The following is a 13,745-nucleotide window of genomic DNA, read 5'->3' as shown; positions in this document are numbered from 1 at the left end:
TTTATGAACACGCTGGGCGTGTGAACTCTCTCTTTGCCCAAGGCACGTCATGGAGACTGGAGAGAACTTAAATTGATGGAGAGGAAAATTCAACATAAAATCAGAGCAGAAACATAATATTTTCAGACTACCCAAGAAACAAACATGCAGAACGGGTTTTTCTACCTGCAATTTAGTTGGTGGAAAAAAAAATACAGGGCAGAAAATGTTTTCCCTCTCTTTATTTCTAGTGGTGGAATGAGGGGAGGGCTGAGGAGGGTGTAAACTCATTATGGGAAGGGAATGTGCCTGATAATTCTGTTGTAATCTCCCAAGTGCTTGATACAGTGCTCTGCACATGGAAGCAGCATGGCTCAGTGGAAAGAGCCCAGGCTTGGTAGTCAGAGGTCATGGGTTCAAATCCCAGCTCTACCGCTTGTCAGCTATGTGACTTTGGGCAAGTCACTTAACTTCTCTGTACCTCAATTCCCTTATCTGTAAAATGGGGATTAAGACTGTGAGCCCCACGTGGGACAACCTGATCACCTTGTATCCTCCCCAGTGCTTAGAACAATGCTTTGACATAGTAAGCACTTAACAAATGCCATCATGATTATTATTATTATAGGAAGCACTCAATAAATACCATTGATTGATTGATTAAGGGTGGAAAGGAGAGGTCCACAAAGGCCTGTGCTGGGAGGTTGAACCCCAGCTGCAGTTAAGTCAAACAGGCTCGTGGTGGAAACCGTGCATTCTTGTCATGTTGGTTTCCCAGAACTCCCTTGGAGACACAATCAAAGGCCAAAATCAAGGAGTCTGTATCGGTGCACTTGTTTTAGCTCTAGCTGGACCCCACATCCCGAGGGCAGAGCTCAAGCTGTGATCCAGCCAAAGGGCCTGGATAGAGCCTGGGCTACACCAGGTCTCATGATAGGTGGTTTTCCGTTCTCTTAGAGTTCTCACTTGTGAGGTGCTGACCAAAACACAGCCCTTATCAGGAGTAACTGGGCGTCCCAACAGAACAACCTCCTAAAATCACTGTCAACGTACCGTAGAACCAAATTTAAATTTGGAGAAGCAGAATGGCCACATCTCTTCCAATAGGCCTTCCCTGACTAAGCCATCCTTTCCTCTTCTCCCACTCCCTTCTGTGTCACCCTGATTTGCTCCCTTCTTCATTCCCCTCTTCCAGCCCCACAGCACTCACATACATATCTGTAATTTATTTATTTCTATTAATGTCTTTAGTCTGTCAGCTCATTGTGGGCAGGGAATGTTTCTGCTTATTGTTATACTGTACTCTTTCAAGTGCTTAATACAGTGCTATAAACACAATAGGCACTCAATAAATACTTTTGATTGAATGAATGGTAGAACACGGGCCTGGGAGTCAGAAGGACCTGGGTTCTAGTCCCGGCTCCATCACTTGTCTGCTGTGTGACCTTGGGCAAGTCACTTCAGTTCCCTGTCCCTGAGTTACCTCATCTGTAAAATGGAGATTAGGAAGGTGAGCCCTATGTGGGACAGAGACTGTGTCCAACCTGATTAACTTGTATCTACCCCAACACTTAGCATAGTGCCTGGCACATAGTAAGTGCTTAACAAATACCATAAAAAATTATCCAGGGTACTAGGCAGACCAGGTGGATAACTGCAATCCATAGCTAATTGCCCCAACACCCCACAAATCAGCCACTGGTTCCAACCTTCTCTCCTATCAAATAAAGAAAAGCAGGAAGTAAAAGGAGAGGACACCAGGAAGTGAGGAGAGGAGTCTCTAAACAACTGACAATTGGCTGTCTCTCTCTCTCTCTCTCTTTAAATCAAAAAAGCAGTAACCTTTCAGAGAAAATAATGATTTCAGCCCTACACCGACATGCCTATGAACAGAGGCCCAATCATCCCAGAACCCCATTGGGCTTCCATTCATTCATTCGATCGCATTTATTGAGGGCTTACCGTATGCAGAGCACTGTACTGACTATGTCACGGGATTTGAAAACCTGTTGAGCTTAGTACAATGCTCTGCACACAGTAAATGCTCTATAAATAATATTGATCATTGTGGGGAAACTCAGCAGCACTCCCACCAAACCATGCTTGCATCCCAATGGCAGTAAAGGGTTCACACTTCCCTTCAGGTCATCCGCCACCCCCAGGCTGACCTTCAACACTTGGACAACCTTGGAATTCCTCCTCCACCCGCTTGGACCACCCTAGAATCTCCCAGTAAGGGGCTTTGGATGGAGGTTCTGGGACAGCTGGCATCAATCAATCAATTGTATTTATAGAGCTCTCACTGTGGGCAGAACACTATACTAAGTGCTCGGGAAAGTAAAATATGACACTTTCCATGCCATAGTGAGAGTACAATACAACAACAGACATATTCGCTGTCCACAATGCGCTCACAGTCTACAGGGGGAGACACTCCCAGGATGGCAGTGCTCATGACCCATACTACCCAAAGACAAAAAGGCAGAACAGTGTGGACTAATGGAAAGAGCATGGGCCTGGGAGACAGGGGACTTGGGTTCTAATCCCAGCTCTGCCAGCTGCTAGCTGTGAGACCTTGGGCAAGTCACTTAACGTATCTGTGCCTTAGTTTCCCCATCTGTAAAATAGGGATTCAGTACCCATTCTCCTTCCTACCCAAACTGTGAGCCTCATGTGGGACAGGGACTGTGTCCAAACTTATATCTACCCCAGGGCTTAGAAAAGTGTTTGACACATGGTAAGGGCTTAATCAATGCCACTGTTATAATAAATGCCATTATTATAACAGATCAACCAAATGATAAAATGCCCTCGGGCCCTTAAAAGGGTTAAATGACATTCTTGATGGGAATGTACAAATACCAACCTCTGGGTAGCCTCCAACATCATGCACATCAATTCCAAGGAAATGTCCAAGTCCATGTGGCATAAATACTGCACCCAGATGAACCTTCACCATGTCGTCTACGTTGCCTTTCAGGATGCCAATTTTAGTCAGCTCCTCCAGATGGACTCTGTCAGCCAGACGGTGCATATCAGGCCAGGCAACCCCTTAGAGAGTGGAAAGAAGCAGCTGAGTTAACTGTTGCTGATGCTTAACACTCCAACACAAAAGAGAAATCACCTACCATCTTGTTCTTTCCTTGGGGGGAAAAATACAAGGGGGCAGAGCACCTGGTGCATTTCCAATCATTCTTCCCTTGGTCTAAGGAATTCCCCTACTAGAGTCCTGATTGAAAAACCTTCCCTAAAAGCTGATCCAGTTTAGGGGGTTCATGGAATCTCGAGAAAGCAGCTTTTCCCCATCTTCTACAGCAATACATACTCAATCCTGGTGAGGCTGGAAATGGAGTTAAACCCTTGTATCATTCTCTAGTGGGAAGGGAAGTTGAAGGCTGTACTTTAGTCAAAGGGAGGGATGCAGAATTGAGGAGATACCCTAACCTTCCTCCAAAGTATGAAATCATTTCCCACTCAGACAAGAACTGGGGTAGGAGAGAGGAAATGAGGAAGAAGGGAGAGGGGTAAAAGGAGGAACACCACCACTGATGGAACTGGGGAGGGAAGGAGAGAAGGAGATGGATGGAGGGAGGAGGGAAGGAGGGAGGAGGGGAGGAGAGAGAGAAGGAGGAGGGAAGGAGGGAGGGAAGGAAACAGGGAGATAGAGAACATTAGAAAATCGGCAGTGCCACAGCAATGGTGCCCAAGTTGATATTTATGTTTTTGCAAAACTTATTCTCCAGTCTCAGTTTTCTGCAGGAAGTATGCCACCTGGGATTTGAAAACCTGTTGTGCTTAGTACAGTGCTCTGCACACAGTAGGTGCTCTATAAATAATATTGATCATTGTGGGAAAACTCGCAGCACCCCCACCAAACCATGCACCAAACCATGCTTGCATCCCAATGGCAGTAAAGGGTTCACACTTCCCTTCAGGTCATCCGCCACTCCCAGGCTGACTTTCAACCCTTGGACAACCCTGGAATTCCTCCTCCACCCGCTTGGACCACCCTGGAATCTCCCAGTAAGGGGCTTTGGATGGAGGTTCTGGGACAGCTGGCATCAATCAATCAATTGTATTTACAGAGCTCTCACTGTGGGCAGAGCACTATACTAAGTGCTCAGGAAAGTAATATATGACACTTTCCATGCCACAGTGAGCTTACAGTCTAGAGGACTGGCACTTGCCTACACCCACAATTCTGAACATACTATACTGGGAAAGCATTACTAAAACCCCCAGAAGCTCTCCATTCCACTAAACGATTCTTGTCCCCTTGCCTGGCTTGCTTATCCCTCAGGGCTTTCTTTCATTCATTCATATGTATAGAGCACTTACTGTGTGCAAAGCACTGTACTCAGTGCTTCGGAGAGTACAATACAACAACAGACACATTTCCTGCCCAAAACGAGCTTCCAGGCTTGAGAGAAACAAGAGTAGCTTCTGGTACTCCACTGAGGACCAAATTATTGCGTCAACCAACTCTGTTATAGTGTACTCTCCCAAGCACTTAATACAGTGCTCTGCACACAGTAAGTGCTCAATAAATACCACTGATTGATTGATGGACCGGATTCATGAAAACGGACTTTGTAGCTTGAAGGAACTGAGGAAGATATAAGGAAGGACCTTCTCAAAAGAGAGGTTGTTAAAACAGTGATGATGATGATGGTCTTTGCTGAGCACTTACTATGTGCCAAGCACTGTTCTAAGTGCTGGAGTTAGATACAAGGTAATCAGGTTGTCCCACGTAAGGCTCACAGTCTTAATCCTCATTTTATAGATGAGGTAACTGAGGCACAGAGAAGTTAAGTCACTTGCCCAAAGTCACACAGCAGCTTTGGGGCAGAGCCGGGATTAGAACCCACAACCTCTGACTTTCAAGCCTGGGCTCTTTCCACTAAGCCATGTTGCTTCTCCATGAAGGAACTCAGGGAGGCTATGGAATCTCCCCTCTAGTGATCTTAAAGGGTAGGAGCCCTAATCTAGGATCATCATAATATGGTTCCATATGGAGGCAGGGGTTGGGCTCCATGGCCTGTCACAATTCCTAAGGCCCTTGGAAGCTGACCCCAAATCTCATATTAAAGTGTTGTGGTGGGTTGGTCATCACACGGAATACCTATGCCCTTTTGCACTAAACCTACCACTTGCTAAAATCGCCGATGAGGAGGAGGGAGGCAATAGGGACTATTCCGTCACAAGATGTGAAGGACAAGGCTTCCAGCTCACTGCTCACTGAGGGTCTGCGTCATCAACACCGAGGGTCTTTGGGGCTAAGGTATTTAGGGCCAAGGTGGGGCCTCTTGGCTCCCAGGCCACTCCACAGCCTTTCCAGTCCCAAAATCTCTCAAATTTTATTTATTTTGCACTGGAGGGAAAGGCAGCTTTGGGGTCTTGTTAACATTGGTTTTCTGCCCTAAGGACAGTAGCACTTTGCTGTTCCCTTCATCAGCGTTTAGAAGAGAGAAAACCCAGGGCCCCTTCAGGGAGCTGCTGATCAAATTCATCTTGGTCACATGTTACTGGGACAAAGGTCCCTGGCATCATGATTCTTCTGGCGGGAAAGGCATCCACGGACTGGAGATTCATTTTTCAAGGAACAGATGGCGTGATTCAACACTGCAAAGCCATCACACCCCAAACTACAATCTCCCTGTCTCCAGCAGTTTCTATTCCTCCCCTAGACTGTGGGCACAGGGCAGTTGGGAGGAAGGGCCAGGCCAATTAGCAACTCAAATTCAAAGGGGTATGGTGCCCGTGGGAGCCACTACGCCTCTGGAGAAGCCCCATGGGTCCAATCATTCCCCCTGCCCTTGAACAATCCTATCTGGGATGGGCAGTACATCTGGGCCTAGATTATAAACTCCTTGAGGGCAGGGATCTTATCTACCAGCTCTATTGTGCTGTACCCTTCCAAGCGCTTAGTACAGTACCCTGCATACAGCAATCACCCAGTGAGCACTACTGATTAAGTGACTGATGTTTGCAGCTGCTCAGAACTGTCCAGATCAATTCAGGCATCCTCCTCCCTTAAATTGGCTTCTTGTGTCCCACTTGCTGAAGGCACAAAAGGGTTTCAGAAGCCCAAGTGACCCAGTTTAACTATTTACACAGCCTGAATCCATCATCATCAATGGTATCTACTGAGCACTTACTATGTGCAGAACACTATAGTAAGCGCTCGGTATAATACTGCAACAGAGTTGGCAGACACACTCCCTGCCCACAACAAGCTTACAGTCTACAAAGGGAAACAAACATTAATGTAACTAACAATTCCTGAAAATCATCAGCCCTCTGTGTTAAAAAGATGTGTAGGCCAAGGCTGTGCCTTGTTGTCATCTCTCCCGCCACCAAACTAGCACCCCACTCTGCTGGAACACACTCCCCAATCAAATCTGACAGATCATAGGTCTTCCCATCTTCAAAGCCCTTCTGGAATACACCTCTTCCAGGAGGCTCTCTCTAATTCCTTCTCTCCCCTATTTATAGCTCATCAAATGCCACTCCAGCACTTCTGCCCCAGCCAAGCACTTTTTAAAAATGGTATTTCTTCAGGGCTTACTAGAGAGGCAGCGTGGCTCAGTGGAAAGAGCCTGGGCTTGGGAGTCAGAGGTCATGGGTTCTAATCCCAGCCCGGCCATTTGTCTGCTGTTTGACTTTGGGCAAGTCACTTCCCTTCTCTGGGCATCAGTTCCCTCATCTGTAAAATTGGGATGAGGACTGTTGAGCCCCTCGTGGGATAACCTGATTACCTGGTATCTCCCCCAGTGCTTAGAACAGTGCTTGGCACATAGTAGGCACTTAACAAATACCAATATTATTATTATTATTATTATTATTATTATGTATCAGGCACTGTACTAAGCACTGGGGTGTATACAAGAAATGGATTGGACACAGTCCCTGTTTCCACGTGGGGCTTGCAGCCCAAATCCCTATTTTACAGGTAACTGAGGCATAGAGAAGTGAGGTGAGTTGCCCAAGGTCACACAGTAGGCAAGTGGTGGAGCTGGGATTAGAACCCAGGTCCTCTGACTTCTGGCCCGGGCTCTTTCCAAGAGGCCACACTGCTTCTCAAAGTGTGTATGTACTCACAATCCCCCATAGCACTTACCTTAAGTACTAACTCATGTATGCATCATCTTTTTCTCATCAGTAATTTATTTTAGTGCCTCTCTCCTACTCTGCTACTCTGTAAAACCCTTGAACACAGTGACTTTTTCTACTAATTACATTGTATTATCCAAAGCACTGAGTTTAGTAGGTGTTCAAGAAATACTACTGATTGACTGCTAGGTGGGAAGTAAACAAAGGTATAGAGGGAATACCATCAATCAGTGAACAGTACTTATTGAACACCTATTCTGCGTGGAGATCTCTACAAAACACTTAGGAGAGTATAACAGAGTTAGTAGACACGGTGCCTGCTCTCAAGGAGTTTATAATCTAGCGGGGAGTACTGGAGGATGGATTAAATGAATTACAGTTAGTGGGAAGCAGCGGCGTTTAAAGCTATGAATCCTCATTTTACAGATGAGATAACTGAGTCACAGAGAAGTGAAGTGACGTGCCCAAGGTCACACAGTAGATGAGTGGGTGGACAAATACCCAAGTTCACATTGCCAGTTACGGTAACTCTGCACTCTGCTTACAGCCTCTAGATTGTAGGCTCGTTTGGGAACATGTCTGCCAACTCCGTTGTACTGTACTTTCATTCGATCGTATTTATTTAGCGCTTACTGTGTGCAGAGCACTGTACTAAGCGCTTGGAAAGTACAATTCAGCAACAGATAGAGATAATCCCTACCCAAAAATAGGCTCACAATCTAGAAGGGGGGAGACAGACAACAAAACAAAACAAGTAGACAGGCATCAATAGCATAAAATGATGATGGTATTTTGTTAAGTGCTTACTATGTACCAAGCACTGTTGATGATGATGATAACATTTATTAAGCACTTACTATGTGCAAAGCAGTGTTCTAAGCGTTGGGGAGGATACAAGTTGATCAGGTTGTCCCATGGGGGGCTCGCAATCTTAATCCCCATTTTACAGATGAGGTAACAGGCACAGAGAAGTGAAGTGACTTGCCCAATGTCACACAGCAGACAAGTGGCGGAGCCGGGATTAGAACCCATGTCCTCTGACTCCCAAGTCCGTGCTCTTTCCACTAAGTCACACTACTTCTCCAAAGTGCTACTCTCCCAAGCGCTTAGTACAGTGCTCTGAACAAAGGGAGTCCTCAATAAATGCCATTGGAGGAGAAAGCAGCACTCGTGTTTGAGAGGGGCAGAGCTGAAGCGTTGGCAGGGTGCCCCACTTTTGGGTAGAGATCTCCCCCTCAGGATACGCCTACCCGTGAACCGTGCCCTAGGGAAATTCCAAAGAAAAGACCAAGATCCTACTCTCTAAAAGCTCTCAGTGAAACTGGGGAGACAGCTCATCCTTCTAGACCGTAAGCTTGTTGTGGGCAGGGAATATGTCTGTTATATTATTACAATGTACTCTTCCAAGCTGTTAGTACAGTACGCTGCACACAGTAAGCGCTCAATAAATAATAAATACTTTTCAATAAAATACTGAAAACTAAAACATGTATTCACCAACATTTAAGCAAAAATACATTGCAAACCCCACCCTGTCTCACTGGTCGTTAAATTTTCCACAGGCCTCAAGTTTTGGATCGGTTTCCTAGACCACTCTACAACCCAAGGCGCTGCCCGGTGCAGAAGAGGCAGGTCTGCGGGAGCTGCCCTGTGAGACACCGGGCTCGCGGCCACTGCCATCGCTTGGGAGTTGGGGCTGCGGCTCAGACATGAGACGGACAGTCCCTGGCTCTGATGCTTCTACTCTCTGGGGGAGCCTGGCTGAGTCTTTTAACCCCTCTGTGCCCAATTTTCTCCCAACTGCAAAGGACTTTAAAGATCCTGAGAGCTGAGGGGTCTTTCAGATGTCAATATGGTCTGTCATAGAGAAGCAGCATGGCGTAGTGGATAGAGCACAGGCCTGGGTATCACAAGCTCATGGGTTCTAATACCATACAGCTTGCCTGCTGTGTGACCTTGGGCAAGTCACTTCACTTCTCTGTGCCTCAGTTACACCATCTGAACAATGGGGATTGATAATGTGGGCCCCATGTGGGACAGGGATTCCGTCTAACCTGATTTGCTTGTATCTACCCCAGTGCTTGGTACAGTGCTCGGCACTCAGTAAGCGATTAACAAATGCCACAATTACTAATATTTTTCATGGATGCCAACCTCCAGGGGAGGCAAGGTAGATGGGGATGACTACCCCACAGCTGTTTTGGCTGGAGTCATCTCAGACCTCGATCAATCAATCAGTAGTATGTATTGAGCGCTTACTGTTTGCAGAGCACTGGACTAAGCACTTGGGAGAGTACAATACAATGGTGTCCAAAGACTCGAACACTACCCTCAAAGGGTGTACAGTCTAGTGGGGGAGAAACAGTCTATTGGGGCCTCTGACAAGCTCTGAATGTTTTCAAACGGGACTGAAGAAATACGAAATGGTAGCTTTCTCACTTTCAGTGGCTTAAGGCTGCATCCTTATGGCCCTCACCCGCCTGAAATCTCTGGCCTGTTTTCACCCCTGCATTCAAAATGAAGAGTTGACCTCCCCCTCTACACTGTAAGCTCATTATGGGCAGGGAACGGGTCTGCTAATTCTGTTGTAGTCTTCCAAGCGCTTAGGACAGTACTCTGCACATAGTAAGTGCTCAATAAATACTATTGATTGATTGATTGATTATCAAAACTGAGCGTTTATCGGGTGTCAAGACTTGGGAAAATACTAAACTAGTAAAGGTCAAAGTTTCTGATCTTGAAAGAGCTCACAGTCTAAAATTGGAATCTCATTAACGTCAAAGGTCTAAGCTGCTTTCTCTCAGCAGCTTACTACCAATGTTTTTTTTTATTTCCTTTATAAAATAATAATTATAATAATATTGAATCCTATTGGTTAAACACTTACTATGTGCCAAGTACTGTATTAAGCACTGGAGTAGATACAAGATAATCAGGTTGGACACAGCCCCTATCCCACATGGGGCTCAGAGTCCTAATTCCCATTATACAGATGCGGTAACTGAAGTACAGTGAAGTGAAGTGACTTGCCCAGGGCCACTCCCTATATTTTCAAAAGTGCAGAAAAATTGATACGAGAGTCCCAACTCCTTCCCCTTTGTAGGGTCACCCCATTTACATTTTGTTTTGTTTTTGTTCCTGCTTGATTTAATATTTGTTCCTCCTGGTGTTCAAATGCAGTCTGCCCTGTAGCTAGGAGCTTCCAAAGACAGGCTGCCTAACCAGCTCTCCCATACTAATCTGGTAAGGGTCTGAGATTAAGCCTGGGACAAACTTAGCCTTGCAAATAAGAAGCCAATAATTACCAACCCGGCCTCACCTCCAAAGACACCAAGAGAAGAAGCTACATTAAAAGTCAGTCTTCTTTTCTGTTTCCCTCCTCAGACTGTGAGCCCCATCTGGGAGAGACACTTGGTCCAACCTAACTGGTATCTACCCCAGTGCTTAGAACAGCACTTGACACATAGTAAACCCTTTTACAAATACTGTAATTAAATTAAATTAGATTCCCTGGGATAAATTCTTCATTATCCCACGTGAGAGGCTATTAGCAAGACAATATTATACCAGATATAGGCTGGAAGGCTTTAGGCATGTTCCAGACTACTGAGATGTAGCAAGTTCCAGAAATATTTTTCTACAGAATCCCTTTCACGTTGCTGGACTCTGAAGATCCTAAAACTTTAGTCTCCATATCCTCTGGACTCTAGGAGAAAAGATCTCTTGGGAATTCTAGTTTGAAAGAGTAGACCAGACCTTTTTTGATCAGATTTCCAGGAATTCACCCTTGTACGCAGAACTCATATCACTTGGAGATACTGTACATAGTATTGGCCTTGCCTGTTCATTATATTTCAGGACTGTTTCCACAATAAATTGCTTTTAGGGAAGATAAGAAATGCAGATGACATGTTATAGGGAGTACCTACATGCAAATTCAGCAAAATTCAAAAGAAATAATAATAAAAAAATAGATCTGGGATTTCTCAGTATGGTTTTCTGGCACAAATCTAATTTATGGCCTTGCTGGTTAGTTCTTTTGAGATCTTTTACTTGGACAACATTCTACATGTAAACGCATGCATATACACTGTTTTTGCTAAATCATAATCTTACTGGAACACAGAAAGTGGGCCCCTTGCTGGTATGACTTTTACACTTTTTTCTCATCTATAGCCTAAGTTTCTACTGCAAGTTGGGGACACAGTATAAGCACAATTCTCTATCACCTGGGAAGGTGACAGTGGGCTCTAGAAACAAATCCCCCAATCACTCAACTCGCACATTTCACCTCTCAACTTCTTTCTAAGATGTTTTCTCATGATGCAAATCCTTTAATTTATGGATTTGCTAAATGCTTTATGCCAGCATCTTAAATCTATCAATCGCTGGCGAGGAAGGAGGACTGTGGGCCCACCGGACTCTGTTCAGCTCTAGCTCAGCATCTCACACAAATGGGAACATTGATAGAAGCCTGCACACTTAGCTCCTCTAATGCTAACCTTCTCACTGTACCCTGATCTTGTCTATCTCACCACCGACCTCTCTCTCTCACCTTGCCTCTAGCCTGGAATGCCCTCCTTCCTCAAATCCAACAATTTCTCTCCCCCCTTTCAAACGCTTATTGAAGGCACATCTCCTCCAAGAGGCTTTCCTTGACTAAGCCTTCCTTTCCTCTTCTCCCACTCTCTTCTGCGTCATGCTGACTCACTCCCTTTATTCATCCCCTCTCCAAGCCCCATAGCATTTATGTACATATCTGTAATTTACTTATTCATATTTATGTCTGTCTCCCCCTCTAGACTGTAAGATCGCTGTTGGCAGGGAATGTGTCTGTGATATTGTTATACTATACTCTCCCAAGTGCTTAGTACAGTGCTCTGCACACAGTAAATAATAAATATGATTGACTGACTTTGGGTTGATGAAAATAACTGGCAGATGGCTGCTAAATCTATCCACCTCAAAGCAGAGGGTTGTGATGTCTGTTGGGTTTGTTCTCAAGGATAATCACTTTCACCAGACTCCCTTAGAGCTGAAGACGGTTCATGTAGGATCTACTGAGACAAACTTTTCTTACATTCTGGAAAAAACAACAAAAGGGCTCTCAGAGCTAATCTAAGCCATTTTCCATGGGAAATGACTCCTAAGCCTATGCTCTTTCCACTAGACTGTGATGCTTGCCTCCTGGGCACCAAAATGCAAATGACTAGGACTTTACAGTCTGGAAAGGCAAAAAATTATGGGCTTGTGAGACAGAGGGTATGGTGTGATTTGCAGTGATAGGAAAGATGGGAGGATAGGGTTTGGGTGGGAAGATGAGGAGTTCTATTTTGTACAAGTTTCATTTGGGGTGCCAGTGGGCCATCCAAATAGAGATATGCTTAAGGTAGAAAGAATTGTTAAACTTAAAGAGAAAGAGAAAGGGGGTCAATGAGAAAATTGGGGGAGAGGAATGGGAGACAGCAGATGTAAACAACGCCCTCAAGGAGTTGGGAGGAGAATGGTATGAAGGAGATGAGGTGATAACTGGAGGGAATCTTGGGGTCATGGGTGGGGTTTTTTTAGGATAGGGGATGCGAGAGCACATTTGAAAACAGTGGAGAAGCAGATATTGGAAGGTGAACGGTTGAAAGCAATGGTCAGGGTAGGAGAAGAAGGTAGGGGGCAAATGTTTTGATAAGGTGCGAAAGGATGGGTTCAGAGGTGCATGTGGCTGGGGCAGATTTTGAGACTGTGAAGGATCTCGAGATACTGTCAGGAAAGATGGGAGGTTCGAAGACGGCACAGGCGGTGAGAGGGATTAGGGAGGAGCAGGGGATATTTTAGGGAGATCACGCCAAGTGTTTGGAATTCAAGACTGGAGGAAGTTGTGCATGCTGAAAGGGTCAGGAGGATCAAGAAAGGATTTGGAAAACTTCATGAATGAGAGGTCCATACTGGATTACTAGAAGAAAAGTGAGGAATGTAGAGGCCAATGTTCTAGAAGTATGTTGTTGCTCTTGCCAGAGACCAAATCCTGGGCTGGGTCAATTTTTCAATCCCCCTGGAACGACATTTCTTCTATTCAGAGGCTCAAAGCTTCCGGAGAGAGGCATGTCTGCTTTATTATGAGGCCCTTCATCTCAATATCTGTGTCACCCTCTAGATAGTAAGCTCATGGTGGGCAGGGAATGTATCCATTTATTGTTATACTGTACTCTCCCAAGCACTTAGTACAGTACTTTGCACACAATAGTCAATCAATAAATACGACTGACAATGACTGAATCTTGTCATCACTGATGACTGTGGTCCCAACAATGGGGAGGTTTGGTGCTGTAAGGCAAACGGTAACCACAGCCACCCTAGGACCCCGACTCCTTTTCAAAATGCTTCATCGCTTGTTTAAAAAGGATTCTGTTTAAACCTCTCTGGGGGCCAAAACCTCAACTCCACCCTCAACTAGGACCAGCTGTGGCAGGCTGCTTTGCAAGGTCCAGAGGAACCGACATAATCGAAACTCTTTGGAGAACACTGTGTCACGTCCAGACTGAGCGTGGCCAAGGCTCTGGCCTTAAAGGTCTGACCCCGGGGGGGAATAAAAAACCTGCGAGTGCCAACTGCTAGGGCAGAGCATGCTGGCTCCAGCGTGGTTTGAGCTAACCGGGGGA

The 13,745-nt window shown here is 45.5% G+C and overlaps 1 protein-coding gene across 1 annotated transcript in view; it reads right to left on the bottom strand.

Annotated features, from left to right (window-relative positions):
- Positions 1 to 13,745, bottom strand: part of PEPD (peptidase D) — a 291,828-nt gene that overhangs the window by 22,835 nt on the left and 255,248 nt on the right. Inside the window, exon 13 of the mRNA XM_038754595.1 lies at positions 2,846 to 3,030. Coding sequence (XP_038610523.1) covers positions 2,846 to 3,030 — 185 coding nt within the window. The remainder of the gene's footprint in view (positions 1 to 2,845; positions 3,031 to 13,745) is intronic.

The sequence above is a fragment of the Tachyglossus aculeatus genome, chromosome 11 (genome assembly GCF_015852505.1).
Source record: "Tachyglossus aculeatus isolate mTacAcu1 chromosome 11, mTacAcu1.pri, whole genome shotgun sequence".
Classification (NCBI taxonomy): domain Eukaryota; kingdom Metazoa; phylum Chordata; class Mammalia; order Monotremata; family Tachyglossidae; genus Tachyglossus; species Tachyglossus aculeatus.
This window is presented reverse-complemented; position numbering and strand designations above follow the sequence as displayed.